Below are 24,269 nucleotides of genomic sequence, written 5' to 3' on the forward strand. Positions count from 1 at the left end.
ACCATCATTCCCTTCATTAAAAAGCTACGAGAGGTCGGGCGCGGTGGCTCACGCCTGTAATCCCAGCACTTTAGGAGGCCAAGACGGGCGGATCACGAGGTCAGGAGATCAAGACCATCCTGGATAACACAGTGAAACCCCGTCTCTACTAAAAATACAAAAAAATTAGCCGGGTGTGGTGGCGGGCGCCTGTAGGCCCAGCTACTAGGGAGACTGAAGCAGGAGAATGGCGTGAAACCAGGAGGCAGAGCTTGCAGTGAGCTGAGATCACGCCACTGCACTCCAGCCTGGGCCACAGAGTGAGACTCTGTCAAAAAAAAAAAAAAAAAAGCTACGAGATAAAACTCAAGCATCTTTATTATCAAACCTCCACATACCTCACTAATATCAACCCCCTTCCCACAAACCCAACTTCCTTCCTGCCACATCTGTCCACTAAGGACACTGAGCCCGATCACACCTCTGCATATGCTCATTCTTCAGCCTTTATGTCTTTTTTCTCTTCTCCACTTGCCGAACTCCTACTCATTCTTCAAGGACCACTTTAAAATGTCTCTTCTGAGAAGCTTTCTCTCACATTGCAGGCAGTTCATTGCTGTCTCCTCTGTGTTCTCACAGTATTTTGCTTATACTCTATTCCACTGTGATAATCTCTTTACACTCCGGTCCCCTACTTGCTTTGAGGACAGGGTCTGGAGCTCATTTTCACCAGCAGCCCTAATACCTGGTACAGTATCTGGCACACAGAAGGAAGATTACCTTTTGTGGGTAACTATTTAACCACTCTCAGTCTATTTCTTCACCTGTAAAATGGTAATAAAAATCTCTCCTTAAGATTTCAATTCAGATGTTGTTTATGAAAATGTTTTGTAGAAATGAGAAGCAGAAAGGGCTAGTGAAAGGAAGGGTTTTTTTTTAATATACTTTAAGTTCTAGGGTACATGTACACAACGTGCAGGTTTGTTACATACGTATACATGTGCCACGTTGGTCTCCTGTACCCATTAACTCCTCATTTATATTAGATATTTCTCCTAATGCTATTCCTCCCCCTTTCCCCCTAGCCCAGGACAGGCCCCTGGGGTGTGATGTTCCCCGCCCTGTGTCCAAGTGTTCTCATTGTTCAATTCCCACCTATCAGTGAGAACATGCGGTATTTGGTTTTCTGTCTTTGCAATAGTTTGTTCAGAATGATGGTTTCCAGCTTCATCCATGTCCCTAGAAAGGACATGAACTCATCCTTGGGAAAGGAAGGATTATTAAGGGATTATTTAGCCTAAGCATCTGCTTTTATTCATCAGAAAGATGAACCACAGAATGGTGACAGGACTTAGCCAAGGTCACACAGCAGTTCACATTGTATAGCCTGGGTCTCCTGACTCATTGCCATTTCCTTCCACCTTTCTGATTCTGCAGGCTCACCTATTAAGGCCCCAAACTAGTAATGCCTTGAAGGATCTTCTTTTATGATGCCGTATCACCTGTGACAAAGGCCATGTCCTGGGAAGAGTCTCACCACAAGGCTTCAAGCTATTTGGTTCCCTTACGTAACCTCTAAAATCTTACTACCATGAGAAAACTCCTCAAATATTTGCTTTGGGTGATGCACAGACTCAACAGTATGCTTCAAATCTGGTTTCTAAATTTGCAGTCTTAGAGGAGATACTATTTAGAGGAATAAACTCTTGCTCCTGACTTTTTTAGCTTAATTAAAATATTTTCTCTTCCTGAACATTTCCTGGAGCTCACTTTCATGTTTATGTTAAAATATCTGTTTTAGGGCGGGGCGTGGTGGCTCACGCCTGTAATCTCAGCACTTTGGGAAGCCGAGGTGGGCGGATCATGAGGTCAGGAGATAGAGACCATATTAGCTAACACGGTGAAACCTCGTCTCTATTAAAAATACAAAAATTAGCTGGGTGTGGTGGTGAGTGCCTGTAGTCTCAGCTACTCAAGAGGCTGAGGCAGGAGAATCACTTGAACCCGGGAGACAGAGGTTGCAGTGAGCCAAGATTGTGCCACTGCACTTCAGCCTGGGCGACAGAGGGAGACTCCATCAAAAAAAAAAAAAAAAAAAATCTGTTCTAAGGACAAATTTCCAATGTGCTGTGATCAAACATTGGGTGAATTATTTAGAGTATAAACTTCAAACAAAATTAACAATCACCAGAGAAGAGAAGTTGTCATCAGAAAGACTCTTGGTCCAGCATTCTGAAATGAGATGGAAAAAGGCTCAAACCACTGTTTTCAAAGAATATGTAGAAGAAGCTGGGAGAGCTATTAACTCAACAGGCAAAGACCTAATCCCCATCATGCAGAAGGCTGGCAGCTGCATGCTCCTGTCCCAAGAATGCAAACATGAGCTCTCACCTCCCAGGTCCAAACAACTGCATTGTGAGTAAGTGCATTGTATTCTAACCATGGGAGGGAATGGTGGAGAGAGAGAGAGAGAGAGAGCAGCTATACTTAGCATTTCAATGTGGCCCTTCTGAATTTTCAAAGCATTTACCAGTCAGTAATTAGCAGTCTCACTCTGGAGCTGAAAAAAAAAGGACGTTATTATAAATTTCACACTTTAGGTATGGGAGATGGAGAGATCATAGTAACGTAAAAGATGATCACACTACCAAGCATTTGGGCAGTAATTTTCTGTTTGAGAATTGACAGTACTTAGAATATGTTCACACCATTCTTACATCACTGTAATTTTAGAAATAGGCATATCATTTTATCTATTTTTTTTCTTAGTTTTCTTAGATCTTACAGCATACTACCTCTATGATAAATAGAGCTTATATCTCACCTCTCCAGAGTTCTTGACCATATAGGGAGTATGAAAAAGTATAGATGGTACCCCATCACCTGATCCACTTTATTGAGAGCTGATGAAAAATTACATAGTGTCCTATTGCTCAGGCGGGACATGTTTTGAAAGAAAGCCCAAGCCAGATATTCAGAGTGTTTATCCCTATACTATGTTTGAGCGTGTGACCTTTATGTCAGGTACTCATCACCTAGTTTATGAATAGAAAAGAAAGAGAGGCACATTTAGTTCATCAATGCCAAGTGAGATTTATGGTTTGTTGCATCTGAATGATGGAGATTTTTTTCACTTTTCAATCAAATGTAGTACTCTCAGTTTTCTTGACTGGCATTAAGTGGGACCCTATCTTGGATCCCAGGGCTGCAATGGCATTTTCCAGCTTCTTATAACTCATGGGCTGATGGGAGAAAACAACAACCATGAATTGTTACCACTCTACAGCCTAAAAACCAAACATGAAAATTATCCAAAACTTGAAAAAAAACCACAAAGATAAATGAAAAATAAACTGAATGTGGATTTTGACTTCTGTTGTGGCTGAAAAATACGTATCTGGGGTTTGATGGGGAAATGAGTAATCACTTCCACTGGCAACCATTTTCATTCTGCTTAATAACATTAAGTTCTTTTCATTGATATTTTCAGAAATGGGAGTCTTAGACTATGCAAATGGAATCAAATCTTGATAACTACCTGAAGGAGAAGAGGAATGTTTCTATTATGCTCCATCTTGCTACTAACCTCACAGGCTGGCTGTTCTTGCTCATTCCTGGGTATAAGCTAAGCCAGCTATGGGAGGAATTGGTTTACAGTTTAACTTTAAAACAAGATGATAAGAGTCCCCTCCTGAAACTAACCCCCTCTTTGCTCAGGGACCAAAACTGCCTTTGTAAACCTAATAAATTGGCCACAAGGTTAGAATTATGGTAGGGGCCTAAATTCTGTTAGAATGTAGGCATAGTTAAATTCTAACCAGTCATTGTTTTATAATTTGTCTTTTTATAACTGCTTACTGATCAGGTGTCATGTAACTGGAAGTTATTTGTAAATTCTCCAATTGGTCCTATAGATAACATCACTATTGTCAAACCTAAGACAATGTTTGAGATCTTTTTCAGACTTTTGCATTCTGGTGACCAACTAACTCCACTTGGACCTGTGATTCATACCAAGAAACTGACTCAAAAGGTCCTGTGTCCCCCACCCAGAAATGGACTCAGTGCATGAAGACAGTTTTGACATTCCTATGATTTCGTCCCCAACCAATCAGCAGTACCCATTCTCTAGTCCCTGCCCACTAAATTATTCTTAAAAACCCTAGCTTCCGAGTTCTTGGGAAGGCAGAATTGAGAAATATCTCCTGTCCTTCTGCTCAGCAGCCTGGTGATAATTAAACTCTCTCTACTGGAACAACAACAACAACAACAACAAACTGAGAGGATGTCCTCTTTATAACAGAATAAATTTCAGAGGAGTTAAAAATAAAGCCATAGAAATACTAGAAGAGAACGCAGGTGCATTAAAAAAATAACCTTTGAGGAATTGAAATCAGTACATCAAAGAGAAATCTGCACTCCCATGTTAATTGCAGTATTATTTGCAATAGTGAAGACAAGGGGAAAACCAAAAGGCCATCAATGAATGAATGGATTAAAAAATGTGGTATATATGCACTGGAATACTATCTAGTCTTACAAAAGCAAGAAGTTCTTGTTATTTGCCACAATATGGATGAACCTAGAGGAATTATGCTAAGTGAAATAAGCTAGGCACAGACAAATACCACATGATTTTATTTATATGGAATCTAAAATAGTTGAACTTGTAGAATTAGAGAGTAGATTGGTGGTGGGTGGGGTGGGTAAGGAAATGGGAGATGTTGGTCCCAAAGTACAGAGTCAACATGGTGACTATAGTCAACATGGTGACTATAGATTATAATAACGTATATTTAAAAAAACTAAAAAAAGGACTTTAAATATTTTCACTGTAAAGAAATAAGTATTTGAGGTGATTAATATCTTAATTAACCTGATTTGATCATTATATAATGTATACACATAAGAAAACATCACATTATATACCATAAATATATACACTTATTATTTATCAATAAAAATAATTGTGGAGTAGCCTTTTAAAGCATGACATGAAATCCACAAGCCAAACTGAAAAAACTCACAAATAAGAAAGCATAAAATTTGAATAAAATTTCTGTTCAGAAAAGAATACCATAAAGGAGATAAAAAGGCAAGTTGAAAAAATATTTGCAACACACAAAATAGATAAACGTCGATTTTTTTCATAAAAAACAGTAAAAACAGTAATGAGCCAAGAAAAAATGGACAAAAGACACCGGAAGACAATTCACAGAAAAAGAAATACAAATGAACATTAAATAAGAGTTGTTTAGTCTTACTCATAAAAGAAATTCAAATTAAAATGGCACTGAGATACTGTTTCTCTCCTACAAAATCAGCAACCATTTAAAAATTTGCTAACACACACTGTCTGGAAGGAAGTGAGGAAAAGAGACTCATTCTCTCTGTCAGTGAAATTTATGATTTGAGGCTGCCTTCTGGGAGGGCAATTATCAATCTCTTATATAGTTTTCAGTGCCAGTGCTCTTTGACCCAGCAACTCCATTTTGGGGAGTTTAATTTACAGATGTGGTCACAGAAGTACAGAAAGTTGTATATATTAATGAGGTTTAATATAGAACTGTTCATTAAAACAGAAAACTGGAACTAGCCTAAAGTTCATCAATAGGGAAATGATACATAAGTTACAGTGCCTCTATCTTGTGGAACACTACAGCTATTGGGGAGAAAGAGGTAGACTTGGAGATGCTGATATGGACAGACATTTCTGCCAGATTTTATTATTAATTAAAAAAAAAGCCAGTTGGGAACTGAATGTGGGGTATATTTTAATAATTTTAAGGCAAAAAGTAAATAAATTAACATATATACATATATTTACATATATACACATATATATACACATATATATACACACATATATATATATACACACACACACCCCTATGTATAAATAAAAGATTTATGCCCAGATATAAAATAAATTATTAATAAGGCTGAGTCTGGGAATTGACACTGGGGCAAAGAGAGGGTTAAGGAAGAGGAGCTTACTTCTTGCTCTCTATTTTGGGTCCTATTTGGATGATTTTTCATATCATATATTCCTTTGATTAAAAAATTGAAAAGAAGATGAATGATTTCTTCATTTATCCCTTATTCCTGTACAACAGTCGCTATTCAGGTAATTCAAGGATAAACCAAACTCTTGGCTGCTCCAGGCTTAGCTCCTGCTTCTGACAATGAATTTTTCAACCAGTTACAGATCCAGCAGCAACATGGGATCTCAGATGATTAGCACAGTTTGGTTCCTGTCCATATTGTGGCTTAATTCACCTGAAATATATTATGCATATCTGGGCCATGTTGCTGAAGTCGTTTTAAGAACAAGTCTCTGATCTTAGCCCTCTTCTCACTGATTTTTAATTCCAGCTCCCTCTTGTTGATCCTTAGGAAATACAAAAAACAGCCCTTACCAATTTTTTTTTAGTAGACTTTCAGTAATTTATTCATGTCTTGTTGGCTTTCTCCATCCCCTACTCTATCACTTCTTTTCTAACCCCTAATGTGTAATTTTCACAGGCCTTCTAAGTGTTTTTGAAATATAACCTCAACAAAGAGTGGTAAAAATTCCATCAAGGTAACAGGCCATGAAGCTGCCTGGGTCCTGCATGGTCCCCCCAGGGGCTGGGCTGGTACTTAGATGTGAGCTCACATGCCTCCCTCTGTTCACCAAGCCCATCCTGGAGAGCTGGCCAAGAATATCAAGAATCCCAGGGATCTGTATTCAGTTCTACTGAGGGGTGCAGACTGCTGGGTGTGTAAGAGAAAGATCCTCTTGAAAAATGAGTGTTCTTCTTCCTTCTAAATGGATCATCACTGACCCCTGGGAGTAGGGGTTATGTTTTGGAAAGAATGGCTGAAGCTGACCTGTGGAAGCCAAGTCTGGGCCCAGCCATCATCTGTCTCTCCCTAGTCAGGGATCAGAACACCTTATCCCATCTCCTGCAGACTTGACCCTGCCTCAGTCCCTGGGGCCTACCCTCACCTTATATTAGGCTGCAGAAGTTGTTCTATGGTGGAAACACACTGGATTGTGAGATTTGGTTTTATTGATGGTGACACTATATTTTCTAGGAATTGATGTTTATAAAGTGTTGACAAAACATGGGAGAAATGCCAAAATTAACAATATTCAGTGAGAAAAGCAGGATTCCAAATTACTATACAGCCTTGTAACAATTGTTTGAGACAAACAAATCTATGCACAGAAAATATAACTGGATCTCCCCACTTGGTAATAGGTCACAAAACAAAGTCCTAGGATGAAACTGTGGAAGAAAGAATGGAGAAATTGTCAGATAGAACACTGGAATGGAATAGAAAACAAAGAAACAGAAACATGTATTTGGGAATTGGTATGTGATAGAGGTGGATAGAGATTAGTGGGGAAAAGTTGGATTATTTAATGGATGAAACTGGGAAACTAAACACACAGAGAAAAGCAAAAACTGAAACAAACTCACTCGACATACAAAAGCAAGCTCCAGCTGTACTAAGGACTTAAAAGTGAATGGTAAAGCTAATGAAAGTAATAGAAGAAAAAAAAGATGTAATATAGAATACTTCTTCATAACCTTAAGTGGGAAATAATTTCTTAACAAGACTAAATGCATAAGTGGGAAATAATTTCTTAACAAGACTAAACGCATAAACCATTTCAAAAGCAAGGTTTTCTGTTCAACAAAGAATGATAGATGAATATAACTGATGTTGGGGCTCAAAAATGCTACCCCAAGGCACTTTGAACTGAAGGAGATTTGTAGGGCCTTAGTAGTAAGGTCACTCTGACCTTCCCCAGCCTTTGCGAGAGATGTCCTTGAAATTCTCTGACCTACTTTGCTAGAAAATAGGAAATAAGATCCTTATTCCAAACGGGTCCTTCCCTATTCCTTGGAGGAAGGAATACTACACAGAGAAACCGAGAAGAATCTGAACAGACAGGCCTTGGTCTATTACCATTAGATCATACCCTTTTGTCCAATCACATTTTTATATGGCTGGCTGTTCTTCATCTAAACTTAGCATAAAAATAGACATTTCTTCCTGGGTCTTAAGGTCTTCACTTCTGAAAGCATCCATGTCATGTAAAACTTTGTTAAATAAATTTATGTTTTTCTCTTGTTAATCTGTGATTTGTTACAGGGGTGAACCTTGTGACAGGTGATGGAAAAGGTATTACTCCCTTTTTGCCCCTACACAGATGAGTGACACACTGGGAAAAGATATTTGCAATGTCTGAAATAGAGAAGGAACTAGTATTTAGAATACATAAAGAACACTTGCAAAAAAGGTATTTTTAATACCTCAAGACAGAAATCCTGATAAAAAGTGGGTAAAGCATTATTGTGTATATACCCAAAGGAGTATAAATCATTCTACCATAAAGACATATGCATGTGTATGTTAATCACAGCACTATTTACAATAGCAAAGACAGAGAATCAACCTCAATGCTCATCAATGCTAGACTGGATAAAGAAAATGTACATAAATACCATGGAATACTATGCAGCCATAAAAAAATGAGATCATGTCTTTGCGGCAACATGATGGAGCTGGAGGCCATTATCCGAAGCAAACTAACACAGGAACAGTAAACCAAATACTGCATGTTTTCACTTACAAGTGGGAGCTAAACACTGAGCACACATGGACACAAAGACACATGGATAACAGACTCTAGGGCCTACTCAAGAATGAAGGCTGGAAGGAGGGTGAAGAACAAAAAACTACCTATCGGGTAGTTTTTACCCTGGTACTTATTACCTGGATGATGAAATAAACTGTAAACCAAACCCCTGTGACATGCAATATACCTACATAATAAATATGCACATGTATCCCTGAACCTAAAATAAAAGTTAAAATTTTTTAAAATGTAGGTGAAGAAAAGATCAAAGTAGGCAATTCATAGAAAGGAGAAGCCTACATGTCTAGACAGTATAGGAAGTGGTCAGCCTCACTAGCAATTAGAGAAACACAAATTAAAATGACTTTACATTTCTCATACTGGCAAATATTAGACAGCAGCATGTGGCACATCAAAGACCCTGAGAGAGTATAGACTAGGGTGGGTCTTCTGGGAGTTAGTCTGCTGTGTTCACTGAACCTAGCCATGGGTATTCCTTCCTGAGTCTAGAACACAAGAATGCTTGAATAGGATTGTAAGGGGGTATAGGATGTTCTTTGCAGCCTCCTTTGTGGTAACAACAAGTGAGAGGCAGCCTGGGTGTCTATCACTAAGAGAATGAGCCAGTCAAATACTGTAGGTGCAGGAAATAGAGTAGTAGGCAGCAGACAGAAGCAATAAACTAAACACATGTGCAAGCACACACGCAAAACAACCACCATATTTTTTCATAATTTCCATTAGAATGTAAGCTCCATGAGGGCAGAGACTACAGGGTTTTGATGGTCTTTAAGTCCCACCCTCTAGAATCTTGAGAACATAGTGGATGCAAAAGTCACATTTCTTGAATTTTTGATAGATACATACTTATATATCTACATACATTAAATATATCAAAAAGGATGCTTTTTGGAGGGGAAGGATAATGGAAGTAGGGATAAAATATGAAGGGAAATAAAAATATGTTGATAATGTTCCATCAACTGAGTTATAGTATTAATTCAAATTTTTGTACCTGGAGATTGGGGAGGATTAGGAGGAAACACCAAAATATGAACTATTCTGGCCAGGTGCGGTGGCTCACGCCTGTAATCCCAGCACTTTGGGAGGCCGAGGCGGGCAGATCACCTGAGGTCAGGAGTTTGAGACCAGCCTGGCCAACATGGCAAAACTCTGTCTCTACTAAAAACACAAAAATACAAAAATAAGGGCGTGGTGGCAGGCGCCTGTAATCCCAGTACTTGGGAGGCTGAGGCGGGAGAATCACTTGAACCTGGAAGGTGGTGGTTGCAGTGAGCCGAGATCAAGCCACTGCACTCCAGGCTGGGCGACAGAGCGAGACTCTGCCTCAAAAAAAAAAAAAAAAAAAAAAAAAAAAAAAGAGTTATTTGTAGATTCTGGATATTAGCCCTTTGTCAGATGAGTAGATTGCAAAAATTTTCTCCCATTCTGTAGGCTGCCTGTTCACTCTGATGGTAGTTTATTTTGCTGTGCAGAAGCTCTTTAGTTTAATTAGATCCCATTTGTCAATTTTGGCTTTTGTTGCCATTGCTTTTGGTGTTTTAGACATGAAGTCCTTGCCCATGCCTATGTCCTGAATGGTATTGCCTAGGTTTTTTTCTAGGGTTTTTATGGTTTTAGGTCTAAGATTTAACTCTTTAATCCATCTTAAATTAATTTTTGTATAAGGTGTAAGGAAGGGATCCAGTTTCAGCTTTTTACATATGGCTAGCCAGTTTTCCCAGCACCATTTGTTAAATAGGGAATCCTTTCCCCATTTCTTGTTTTTGTCAGGTTTGTCAAAGATCAGATAGTTGTAGATGTGTGGTATTATTTCTGAGGGCTCTGTTCTGTTCCATTGGTCTGTATCTCACACACCGAGGCCTGTTGTGGGGTGGAGGGAGGGATAGCATTAAGGAGATATACCTAATGTAAACAACGAGTTAATGGGTGCAGCACACCAACATGGCAGATGTATACACATGTAACAAAGCTGCACGTTGTGCACATGTACCCTAGAACTTAAAGTATAATAAAAAATAGATATAAATAAAAAATTAAATTAAAAAAATGAACTATTCTTAGATGGTGGAATTAATGCTAATATTTTTGTTCTTCTGCTCTTCTATATTTTTAAAAATTCTATAATCAGCAGTGTTTTACTTTTATTATCCCCAAACCCAACACTTTAAAAGGTTTTTGTCATACTTGAGAGGGCACTGTCCCCAATACCAAGTTTCCTCTCTCGGCTGCCCTCCCTCCTTTTATCTGTTCTGCTTTTCCCAACACCATGAGTGCGCGCACACACATATGTACACATACATGCAACACACACACCATGTACATATACAACACACACACGTGTACACATACACACAACACATGGACACACACATTTATGAAGTTCCCATATCACTGGCTTGGTTTGTGCTTGGTCAATAACCAAGAAATCAATAACCTCCGGTTTCCTCCAGACTGACCTCTTAGTTAGGATTATCTTTGGCTTCCTAGAATATATGACCCATGGTATGAGTCACTGACCTCTGGCCTAGTTTGCCCTACTGGAGGTCTTCCTGGATTCCTGGTCTCAGCCTTCGCCAGTTTATCTCAACCTGGTGCTTACCCTAATGTACTGAGTTGCATAGCACCCCGCACCCCAATGCATGTCCTTCCTGGTAATGGAAATGGGATATTTGCTGGTGTAACTAGTTAAGATGAAGTCTTATTGGAATAGGGTGGATCCTCAATCCCAAATGACTGGTGTCCTTATCAGAAGAGAATTAACATAGAAACACACAGCAAGAACCCTACTGCATTATAACAGAGGCAGAGACTGGAGTGGTGCCTTGACAAGTCAAGGCTTGGCAGAAACCACCAGAAACTAGGAAGAGGCAAGGACAGATCCTCTCCTAGAGCCTCCAAGGAGGGCATGATCCTGCTAACACCTTGATTTTGGACCTCTAGCCCTCAGTACTGTGAGAGAATAAGGTTCTGTGGTTTTAAGTCACCACGTTTGTGCTACTTTGTTATTGTGGCACTCAGAAACTCAAACAACCACCCACACTCAATTGAGTATTTGCCAAAGGAGATTTTGGGTGGCCAGAAAAGCCTCGATTGCACCCAGTCTCTTGCTGGCATGGCATTTTGAATGTCCAAAGTCCCATGAAGGAAAGGAGAAGGAAGGAGAAGGGGAGGTCTACTCCATATCTTTATTTATGCTAAAATGAGCTTTAGTTTAACATAAATCAGATAGTAGATTCAGTCATTTTCCTGTACTTTAATGAAAAATTTACTTGGTTCATGCAGCCAACAGAGAGAGAAAGATGTTTTTAGAATCTTGAAAATGCAATAGGAAGATTAAAGTCCACTGGAATCCTTTCCATTCTGGGGTTATCACTTCTGAACCCACTTTCCAATACCTCCGCTTTGCAAAGAACAATTTGGCCGAGCCTGGGACACACTCTCTTCTAAGGTCAAGGTCAATTTTCCATCAAAGATCAAGGTGAAAAATTGGAATTGACATCACTCTCCTGTTCTGCTTCTATTTTACTGGGCTCCTGTCTTAGAGGAGAAGTTAAAGAGCTGTCTCTGTTCTGCTTCCTGTCCCTATTTCTCTCCACTGCCTGGAGCACCACTGTGAAGCACTGAGAGGTTCCAGAGATAGGAAAAGCAGGGTCCTGGGGAGCTTAAAGACAAAACAGTGGTCCTGGAAGCAGCCAGGAGCCAGTCACCTGCTCCAGCTGTGCTGTGGCTTCATCTGCAATGAAACACCTGCTGGTGGAGATGCGCTAGTCCTTCTGCATTCATATGCCACTCACCCCTTCCCGGGAGAGTCTCATCTTCCTATACAGGCCTTCCAACTCTTTCCATTCTTGTGCTCTCCAATCCATTTTCTATAGCAGGTAGAGCAGATCTTCCCAAACTGCATATACAACTCACTTGCTGAAAACATCCGATGCCTCACCATTCACCCTACAATGAAGTCCAACTTCTTACATGGCCACTAATGGTAAAGCCATGGCTAAGGTCTCTTTAGCATCCATGTCACCTGCTACTTCTGTTTACTCCCTCCAGTAGATCCAGACCATGTTACTCACAATTCTCGGAATGGGCTTCTTTGTCTCCTTCCCTTCACTGGGCTATTTCATGTGTCATTTCCACACTCAGAACCCTCTTTCCTATTCTCTGTTGTCCATTTATCTCTTTTATTCCACTGGGTTTCATTTTAGACATTGCTGTAAGCTGTCCCATTGAGACAACTCTTTTAAAATTGCATTTTTATTTTCTAGCACAATTTTAATGCTGTGTTTATTGGTATGATTACATGAAGGACACGTATCTTCTCCCCTTGACAATAAGGTCCTTGAGGGCAGGAACTTTATCTTGTTCATTTTATGTCAGCATCCAACTCAGAGCCTTGTCCAGACTAGAAGCTTTATATGTATTCATTGCAAGAATAGGGAATTTTCAGATGGCTCTGTTACTAGGGCCTGCCTAGCTCTGATATTCTGAGTCTGTAGATCTTGTCCCCATCCTGATAAATATTTTCTGTATTTAATCTGAGTGTGAATTTACTGCTAATAAAACATGTGGCTCCCTGCAGATGGTGTGTGCAGCATACTTGATTAATGCTACTCTACTCTGATTAATGTATATAGCATTGTAATTATTTTTTTCAGAGAAAAATCTCTGCATTTCCATTTGATTTAATTTGTGCTACTACTCATTGGCTAACATTCTCAAAGAACTGTTTCCATTTTCTCCATATCTCTGATATTTCAGACTGATAGTTGCACTTGTGTAGGAAATGATTTTTCTCAATTTTTTTATGTGTAGTGATGAATCTTTTCCACGGAGATATTTTTCAAAAAATAATCTCTGTATTTGGCAGGATCTCTGCCTGCCCATTTCCTCCCTCCTCCTCTTTTGCTTCTCTATCTTTCCAGCCCACATCGCCTCTCCCCACACTAATATGTTAGCAGCACTCTAAGCTTATTCAGTTTTAGTGTTCTGCATTTTTTTCAATTGGAAAATATTCCCTTGGCCTATTTTTAACCATGGAGCTCACACGTACAGCCTAGTTGTTTTCTTGTGCTGGAAAAATCTGCCATGGGAATGGGAAGCTTAGCAGAAATCAGCAAGACCCTCTGAATAGAGGAGGTGCTGAATTTTAAGCCGTGTTACTGGGAGGAAAAGTTGTGGTGCTGAAAATCCAGTGGGTGCTGAGAAACAGAAAGAGCTTCGTGGAGCTCTCTGGTGAAAAATTTATAGTGCTTATTATGTATATCAGCTTCTCTGTAAGAAGTTATGTATTTTTTATCTCATTTAATCCTCACCAACACCCTGGGAGGTCATTATTCATTAATTTGATCACTGATTTATTTGTCTATTTACTGAGCTAATATTTACTTAATACTATATGTGCCAGGATTTTCTGCAGGTTAAATGGGATGAAGTGTAGAAATTTCTTAGCAACTTGATAAATGGCAATGTCACTTACAGAGTTGGACAGATTAGGGTAAGAGCAAATGTTTGGGTGGAGAAAACAAGCATTCCATTTTGGTCAAGTTACAACTGAAGTACAGTCATGCATGGCATAATAGCATTTCACTCCAGAATGGACTGTATATATGACAGTGGTCCCATGAGATTATAATGGAGCTGCCCTATACAGGTATATCATTAAAAATTTTTATACTGTATTTTACTGTGCCTTTCCTATTTAAATATGTTATATACACAAATCCTGACCACTATATTACAATTGTCTACAGTGTTCAGTACAGTAACATGCTGCACAGGTTTATAGCCTAGGAGCAAGAGGCTATCCCATATAGCCCAGGTGTGTAGTGAGCTATATCATTTAGGTTTGTGTAGGTACACTCTATGATGTTCACACAGTGATGAAATTGCTTAACGATGCATTTTTCAGGACATATCTTCATTAAGTAACACATGACTGTATCCTACCCTCCATATTTCAAATGAGGAAACTAACTTCCAATAGATGCCCAAGATTACATGGTTGGTAGGAGAGAGAACCAGGTCAGTCTGGTTCCAGGGCCAAGACCCTCACTGTCCGCTTCTCAGCCTCAAGGAGATGAAGCATGGTGCAATGGGTGCCCTCCAGGGCCTGCCCCTCTGCGCTTGTCTCTTTTATCACTCTCAAATAACTGTCACCCAGAGCATACAGTCTCCCTGTATCTTGGAGGCAGATACTCATGACATAGACCCTAGAACAGAAACATCATCTAATTTTAGGCACTATTTGTGACCCAATGAAAAGTTGTTATTAAAGCACACATTAATTGACTCATTTTCCTTTGATGACTCATTAATGGATGCTCTGGGAAAAGCATTCCCCTAGGCACTTAGGCAGAAAAATAGAAAAAAACAAAGCTAACATAAGCAGAAGTCACTTTGTCCCTTTTCTGGAGATAAGCCAGTCCCTGGGTCTTGCTCTCAGGTATGGGGTCGTGTGACCAGGCCCTAGTGTGGCCCTGAGGAAAGGCATGCACACTTTGACTACATTTCACCTGTGTATGCTTATTGAGTGGCAGTTCCATCAACTCATCACCTGATATTCATCAGCTTTCTTTCCTCTACTCACATTTCTGCATCATCAGATGCTCAAACACAGGACCAGAGGGACACAGATCCCTGAGGGGATTAGAGATGGTGTACAGTCGTCCCTCAGTATCTGTAGATGATTGGTTCCATGACCTTCCCCCCTACCAAAATCTGAATGTGCTCAAGTCCCTGATATAAAATGGCATCATATTTGCATATAACCTATGCATATCCTGTATACTTTAAATCATTTCCAGAGAATTTATAATACCCAATACAATGTAAATGCTATGTGAATAGTTGTTCTACCACGTTTTATTTATCTGTATTATTTTTATTGTATTGTGATTTTTTTTTTTCCCCGAATATTTTCCATCCACAGTTGGCTGAATCCATTGATGTGGAACCCGTGGATAGGTACAGCCAAATGTATAAGCTCACGCTTTGAGGACTTTTCTTCTAGATTCTGTCTTACACACACAGGCACACATCACACACATAAAACTTCCTTTTAAGACCTGCAGCCTTCATAGCTTAAAAAATATTTTCCCAATAGAAAAGGAAACAATTTTCAAGTCATTTCCTGCATGTTAAGCAGGCATTTGTTTATACTACCAGCCAAGCTTTCAAACTTCAAGGAAATGTATAATATTTTTCCCAGGGTGTTGGACTGTAACATTTAAAAATTCTAAAATGATTGAAAGTATGTGAGAAACTGGTGCAAACACTGAAAGCTGGGGCAATAGGCTTATTCAGCGGCAGCCCAGGTGGGGGCCTTTCCCCAACTTCCTGTCTCCCTGGCTGCACACAGCCAGAGGTTAGATGTGCTCTGAGCCCTGGCACAACAAGACAAAGTCACTCCTTCTCCTCACTCTTCCCTTTTCTATTCTGATAAGTTTGCAAGCAGATTACAAATTATCACCTAAACATCTTTACCTTCCACAATGGGATCTCTCTAGATATCATAGCAGGTGGCAAATTGGTCTGATTTATCATTATTTGCATTTTTAATTTGTAGTATTTTAGGCCCAGAGAATTTTCATGAGTCTTAAAATGACAGCACAAACATTAATACATAATTCATCATCTATTTTTCATAATACATGTGGTTAGCAACCCATTGATAAACAGAAAAATCATTACCACTTTAAGTAGGATAAAGTTAGTTCTTGCCCCCTACTCTTCCCCTCTGAGGTCTCAAAGGATAAATTGCCTGTGACTGAAGCACCATCGACAGCCTCCGTGCTATTTTGTCAACAGGAAGAGACTTCTTAGTTGTAGCTTTGTTATTCTTTAGAACCACCAGATGTTAAATAACTGCAATACAGTGTTTGTGGGGCTTCCACAGTCTCTGATTTGGGCACACTGGATGCTTTCACATGTAAGCAAAAGATGAGAAAGCAAGAGAGATACCCCTACCCCATACTGCTTTCTCTTTCCTTCCAAAGTCCTAAACCTCACTCTACAATATTCCCTTGTCATCCTTTCTTTCCATGTCCCCGCCCTGCCCCACCAGGCGTTGCTGTTTCCATAACTCAGTTGGAAGAAATATTAATTCCTCTAATCGTTTTGAAATAACAGCCCCACAGAAAAATAAAATGCATAGACAAAATGCCTAGGAATTTGACTGGGAAGCAAATAAAGGAGACTAGCAAAATAAAATGGACCCTAAGCAATTTTATCAGAAAGATGATCAGTGAAGAAAACCAAGCAGATTAATTCAGGAGAGCTTCAGACATCACATTGTGTTCTTGTTGGCTGTTACCCAACTGAGGTAGACAAATTTTTTATTTTTCCTGGCTACTCTAGGTGCCTCTACACAGACAGCACATATTCCACAAGGACGAAGCACTTCTGAGAAGTCCAGCTCACACCAATCTTCCCTTTCTCTGGCTCCTACTGCATAGATAAACCAATCAACCAAAATGTCATTTGTTGGCAGTGCTCCCAAAACCCATTTTAGGTACTGTGGGGAAGATCAAGAAGACACACTTTGCCCTCCATACACATACAGTGAAGCAAATGATTGGGAACAGCTATTTAATGTGTATGGACTTTGTGCCCCCAGCCAGCTTGTAACTTTCTTTGGAGCTTCCTTGTTTCACTATGTCCATCAAACGCCACTATTAAATCCACCCATGTAGGAAGAGTTTAAACCATAAAGAAAAGGAGTCACTTGCTTCATCAGTTGAAATGATTATCCTTTTAGGATTTCCTTTATTCCCTTCATCAAGTATTTCCAGAATGCTCACTAGCTTATTGGGCACCACACAAGGCACTGGGGAGGCCCCAGTGACCACATCAAGTTTTAATATCTTTCTAGATCCAAGATTAGAGAGACATAAGAAAATCCTTGAACAGCTACATGATTTCCACACCAAAAATAATGGCTTGCTAGCGGGCATCTAACTCCAGCCACAATTTGCTGAAGACCTTGACATTGGCTGAAATTTTTGTTAATGACTAGTATCTATTCTGGTGATAAAGTGACTCCAAAAACAATAGCCTGGGAAAACTAAATCCAGGCTTTTCATGGATGATGCTTCCTAGTCAGGAAGAGTTTTTCCCTGAATGAGTTAGGGGATGTGGAGGATGACATATGACATTTCCAATGAGAATCTGATAGTTTTTTACACAACTGATGGCATCAGGTCATCTCCATAATATGTGACTACAAGCAGCAACATGTGGTCCCTTGAAAGCAGAACAGATTCAGAAAGAGTGCATTTTAGAAGACACTCTCTTGCTCTTTATTTTCTTTTTTATTACAATTTGACTTCTTTCCTGCTAAGCTGCTCTCCTCTGAGAAGATTTATAATGTCAGGAATGCCCATATAAGGCTAGCTGAATAAGTAATAAAGTTCTAAAGGAACAGTTATGTTAATTTATACTGTGCCATTTGTCAACAATCCAAAAGACATTACTTCAAATAAAGATAACTAGGTGGATGTTAATAGCAAGCAAATGTATTGATGCAAACTCTTACTCCAAGTAAGTCACTGAATTGTAGAAAGGATTTTTCATCACATTACTGGTGTTCTTAATTGTCCACAATTTTCATATTTACTTTTAAAATCAAAATATAGTAGATGCTTTCAAACGAACTTCCAGTTTTAGATATTGCAAATACTGAAATATGCCAGATTTGAGTTTTACTAAAAAAAATGGCTCAGATGTAATTCCAAATGTTAGTTTAGTATCATTTTATTTAGTAAGGCTGTCATGCTCCCAGATATAGTAGAGAATTGTGCAATTTTCCAGATAATCTGATCCAAAAAAATATTCTTTTGCTTGAATTTTTAAAAAAGTTTTTGGCTTGAAATATCTGAATTAATTGGTTCAGCTGTTTCTTTCACATGGCCAATGCAGAATAGGTCAGAAGACTGAATAACAAGCAAAGTTCAACCAATTTTCCTTAGCACATCCTTGACCTTAATGTTGGCAGGTAAGGTTTATTGTACAGAAAAAAAGAAAAAAGAGGCTATATTCCTTAAGAGTTTCTTTCAGTAATCTCTACCTCTACATCCACCAAGTTTTTCAGATGAGACCATACAATGTAGGATTTAGAGAAGTGGCTTCAATTTAGTGGTTGGGTCTCAGATGGGAGACAGATGACATAAAGTAAACTTTTTAAATAATTATTATCTAGTCCCAATTTGTGGGCCCCTGCAACCTCCTGTTGGCCTGGCCTTTCTGTCCCTGGCTTATGGCATGAGCGTCTTCCTACAGAGGCTTCCATGGCCTCACCTACATACAACAAAATTTTCTCCCTCTTCAGTCCCAGTGCCTCACACTCCAAATTCTCCAATTAATCTTATTTACCAGACAAGTTAATTTCCCAAACTCTAGTTTTCATCACTTTAGTTCCCTAATTACTTTCCATGGCTCTCCCTTTCCTACAAGACAACCTTAAAAGTGCTCAGCCTGACCTGCTGGGTCCTTTGAGATCCTTCCCCAACTGATCTCTTCAGCATTCCTCCTGAATGGCCTACAGGAAGCCTGTATTTGAGTCACATGGAACTACTCACCCTCCCTGCTCTGGCCCATTCTGAGACTCATCTTCACTTACCTCCTCCAAATGCCTACTGTCTCTTCCTAATGACCCAACAACTCCTGCTCATTAAGGCCCAACCCAATTACATCTCCTTTGAGCCTTCCCTGAAAAACTTGTCCCAGGAGAGCCTTCCTTGGTATGAGCTGGTACCCATTCTTGGCTGTATAATTGTATGACATACAAGGGCAGCTCCCCCAATGACATCTAGTTTGGATCATGAAGTTTTCACTTGCGGTAACAGCTCTGTGTGCAATAACTCTTTGTATGTCATGTAGCACATGATAGTCTCTGGTTGAATGGCAGGATGAGAAATAATGAGCCCAGTTGTGGTTCCTACTCTTCCAGCTATACCTTCTGCAGTGGGCAATCCTTTATCATTCAGGTAAAAACAAGTGAAACCTGACAAGCTCAATATACAAGCAAGGCTCTGGCCCTCAGTTTCCTGAAGTGGCTAAGAGTTGACTCGGGTCTGAGTGCTTAGATTAGAAAAATGGCTTTGCTATTTACTAGCTATGTGATCCTCTCTCTACTTCTGTGCTGTCATATAAAATGAGGCTAATAACAGTACTCATGTCATATGGTTGCTGAGAAGATTAAATAAGATCATATAGATAAGGTTGTTAGTGCTAGGCACACAATAAGTGCCCATTAAATATTTGCTCTTGGCCAAGTATGGTGGCTCACGCCTATAATCTCAGCACTTTGGGAGGCCGAGGTGGGCAGATCACGAGGTCAGGAGATCAAGACCATCCTGGCTAACATGGTGAAACCCCGTCTCTGCTAAAAATACAAAAAATTAGCTGGACATGGTGGTGGGCACCTGTAGTCCCAGCTACTTGGGAGGCTGAGGCAGGAGAATGGCATGAACCTAGGAGGTGGATCTTGCAGTAAGCCAAGATCGCGCCACTGCACTCTAGCTTGGGTGACAGTGCAAGACTCTGTCTCAAAATGGAAAAAAAATTGCTCTTATTATTATTAAACACTGTGTGAAAAGAATTTCCTACTTTAGGGCCCAGTTTTCTCTTTCAGGTGGAATGTCAGTTGACAATAAAAGCACAGACCTGCTATTGAAAAATGCACTTTGGAGATGCATCCTCTAGGCTGACCTGGCAGGTCAAGGTGTTCTCAGAGTGATTGAATTAGAGCTTTCGCCTGAGCTCATCTACTAGGGTGACAAACTCTACAGAGACAGTTTCATTCTTATTTTCCTAAACCTCCTCCTCAGCCCATTGACAAGAAAATGGCAAGAGCTTCCCAGGTTTAAGAAAAGCTGCAGCCAGGTCTTCCTATTAGACTGAGACCGAACAAGACATTCCAGGATGAGACAGAGATGTGAACAAGACAAATCAAAGCCACGTAGGTGAAATAATCAAGAAGTCTAAGCCCTGCACTAGGAAATAACCACAGGTCCTTAGGTGTCCTAGACACTCCTGAGCTCCCTGAGGCAGAGCTAAGGCATTGACATCAGAACCACAACATAATCCTGCCTGCACTGGCCTTTTACTGCATGCGTTTGTACTCAAGTCACTTCTTACCGCATTTATGTAGTTTAAAACATTTCACCCAGAGGGCTGCTTTTCCTCAGGCCTACCTCTGATAGGTGAGATGTGTCCCCGTCCTCCCCTGGGCCTGCCCAGTAAGATCCCGAAGCTTCCCCCTTTCTTAGATTTGAAGATAACCCATTTCACACTGGACACACGTGGAAGAGCCCCTTGAGCAACCTGCCTGCAGGGTGCTAAGTGGGAGAGTTACCTTGAATTCAGTCTCAATGTTGGCTAGTCTGGCTAACTCGTTGCTGAGCTCCAGGGCGGTGAGGACAGGGTCTTCGCTGGACAGGGACAAGTAGGCAGCACTCGCCAGTCCTTTGTAGGCGTTCATGCGCGAGCGCGAGTGGCTGAAGGAGTCTTTCCGCTGTTTCTCGGTGCACTCATTGCACTTGCAGAAGTAGTCGTGGGGCCGCTCGATGCGGGCGCCCTTGAGCAGCAGAATGTGCACGATCTCATACTCCTGGCAGTGCGCCGCCAGGATGATGGGCGTGATGTCGTGGGAGAAGCGCGTGCCGTCCTCGTCGTAGGCATAGAAATCGTCGTCGCGCAGCTCCTGTTCCAGCGGGCTGAGCGTCAGGCGCTGGCCCTGCGCGAAGGCCGGGTGGTTGAGGATGGCCTCCACGATGCGCACATAGCCCTTGCTGATGGCCAGCAGCAGCGCGTCCCCCACCCGTGCCAGGTTCTCCTTCTTCAGCAGCAGCTCCGTGACCTCTAGGTGCTCATTGCCCACGGCCAGCTGCAGCGCGTTCTGCCCCATGTAGTCCACACAGTTGAAGTTGAGGGTCTTGGACTCCTCCAGCATTTTCCGGACCACCGGGATGTTGCCATACTCAGCCGAGTCCAGGAAGCGCTCCTCCTCGGGCGTCAGGCTGGTGCCCTTCTCGTTGAACATGTAGGCGGGACCCCGGATGGCCTGGCGACGGCCCTTCTCCCTCAGCGTTGTGTGCCGGCGCTGCATGTTTTTGAAGGTGCTGCTCCTCAACCTATGGGACAAGGCAAAGATGCCGTTACTTTCCTGCAGATTCCCTAGCAGTAAAGCACACAAAAATGGTTGAGATACACAAAGAATATCATGCTTGGAATCTTATGAGGACTTGTGCAATCTTACAAATCATTGTCTTAATCATCGAGATTCAGACACACTGGGTTACCTGTACTATTTGTTTCAAGTGGTAGAATATGACTCAGTTGTCTGCCTCTATACGCCTTGGGTGGAGACCGGGTGGCAGAGCTGAAAAATGGATTTAGAAGGACCCTAATAAGAGATGGAGGCTGGGGCGTAGGGTGGCGGTATGGCTGAAGCAGGCAGGAGGCTATTGGTTTTATTTCCATTTGTACAAAGTCGAGAGAGCCACTAAACCCCTCTGTGCTTTAGTTTTCCCACCTGCACAATGCGGATAACTTACATGTGCTGCAGAGTCTGTAGGAGGATTAAATGAGGTAATTTGTAAGTAGAAAGTATAAGTCAATGTAGGTTTTATTCTGTTCCCTCTTGCCTCTTTTTATGCCCAGCTCTCCAAGGGCTGTGCCATAGAGTTGGCCATCACAAATACGGCTGCCTTTGGTTCAGATGTCTCCCCCTGAATGAGCTCCTGCATCATGGCAAAACTGCAGCAACATGCATGCATGCATATCACACGTGTCTGTTTCTACATTCTGTGCTATTCTTTATGGGGACAGTGCTTTCTGGTCCACACACAACCTAGGCACCTATTAAAGGGCAAGATGTGGCAGGGAGCAGGACTAGAATCCTGCCACTTTCTGATGGCCACTGAAGCAACCCTTCTGAGGGAATTCAGCCTTAGCTTCTTAAGATTAGCCTGGATTTTTATATGGATGGAAGAAATAGCTCAACTTACATGCTGGGTCCCCTTCTTACTTATTGCTGTTTCCCATTGTGGACTAGTGTAGAGCTTAATACCAATGCTAATAATAATAGCAGTTAACATTTATTAAGCACCTACTATATGCCAGGTATTATACTAACAGTTTCACATATATTAACTTGTGTAATTCTTGCATCAAATCTATGAGGAAGGTGCTATTATTATCCTCATCCTCAGATGAAGATACTAAGAGTAGGGGGCCTGAAAGACAGACTTTGAAGTTAGAAGGTTTAGAGTAGGAATCCTGGCTCCACCACTTGCCAGTCTTGGACAATGTAAGTTACCCAAACTTACATTGCCAAAGTGTTGAAACAGCAAACTAGAGACAATAACAGCTAATATGTAATTTGAGCTCAAGTCAGGGATATGCCATCTCCAGCTAGCCTTGAGACCTTGAGCAGGTCCCAGCTTCTAGATCTCAGATAATTATGAAATAGAGGGGTGGACCAGGTGTTTCCTAAGCCTCTACCAACTTGGACATCTTAAACATTTTTGATTTTCCAATTGGTTCTACCTGTATTTTCTATTTTTCTTTTCTACTCTACCTCCACTCACATTATTCAGAGAATATTAAAATGGCATAAATTTTAACAAGAGTGTATCTGTTTTAAAGAGTAAGTACTTGGATATTTGTTTTTAACTATTTTCCATGGTCCCAGAGAATTGTCTTTTTTTAATTTGTTATGTCTTCATGCATAAACAATACTCAGTATTTCATTTTAGCCATTTTTTAAAGTAGTCAAACAAAAATGATCACAGAGAAAGGCTTTAAAATTAAATCCAATTTTTCGAGATTTTTAAAAAGTTATGCAATTAGCCTTGTGAATGTTTAAATTGGGGACTCCATTTAGTTTTCTGCTCATTGTACCTTTCGACCTGCTCAAACCTTTTTGGTTTTAGCTCCTTGGGGGCCCTACATCTGGTATAAAGCGAAGAATGGAGATCAGATCTTGGTACTCTAATCCTGCCTGGAGCTGAGTCACACTTTCCTTGGGAAAAAGCTCCTAAATTATATAGTGGAGCAACTTCTTCATCTGCACAAAATAAAAATTATGGGCAACTCCCTCAAAAGGAAACTGTGGGTGATAAATCCTAATAGAGAGCTCTGTTACACCTTTAGGAAGAGCGTCTGAACCATCATCCACTTTTTTAAAGTGCACTTTGATAAAAGATTGCTGGAGAAAAGACTGTCAGAATTCAAATTCATGAGATCCTTCTGAGCCCATTCCTTTCAACAATGCCATCATTCCAGAGACAGTCTGCTCAATGGTATCAAAGGCAGACTGTGGATTAGGAGTCCCAGAAAAATCTTTACAGGAGAGAAAGATTCAAAAATAGTGTACAGGCACTTATTATTATAGGGTTTTCGGAAAGAGAAAGCTACTGAGTCGAAAGCTAAGCAGTTACCCCATTTGTATTCCCAAGAGACTTTGTTTCAGGAGATGTAATGAACTCAGTTTCAAGGCCTGTCATCTGGGCACACACACACACACACACACAGAGGTAGAAGTTGAGCCCAAAGAAGACTAATAATAATCTTCTTCATGGAACTACACAGCCTGTCCTACAATAGGCTTCTACTTATCTCAGAAACACTT

The 24,269-nt window shown here is 40.6% G+C and overlaps 1 protein-coding gene across 1 annotated transcript in view; it reads right to left on the bottom strand.

The window, feature by feature from the left end:
* TRPC7 (transient receptor potential cation channel subfamily C member 7) overlaps window positions 1-24,269 on the bottom strand; it is a 164,725-nt gene that overhangs the window by 124,924 nt on the left and 15,532 nt on the right. The window contains exon 3 of the mRNA XM_054556386.2: window positions 20,991-21,811. Within this exon, the coding sequence (XP_054412361.1) occupies window positions 20,991-21,811 (821 nt within the window). The remainder of the gene's footprint in view (window positions 1-20,990; window positions 21,812-24,269) is intronic.

Source organism: Pongo abelii, chromosome 4, assembly GCF_028885655.2.
Source record: "Pongo abelii isolate AG06213 chromosome 4, NHGRI_mPonAbe1-v2.0_pri, whole genome shotgun sequence".
Taxonomy (NCBI): domain Eukaryota; kingdom Metazoa; phylum Chordata; class Mammalia; order Primates; family Hominidae; genus Pongo; species Pongo abelii.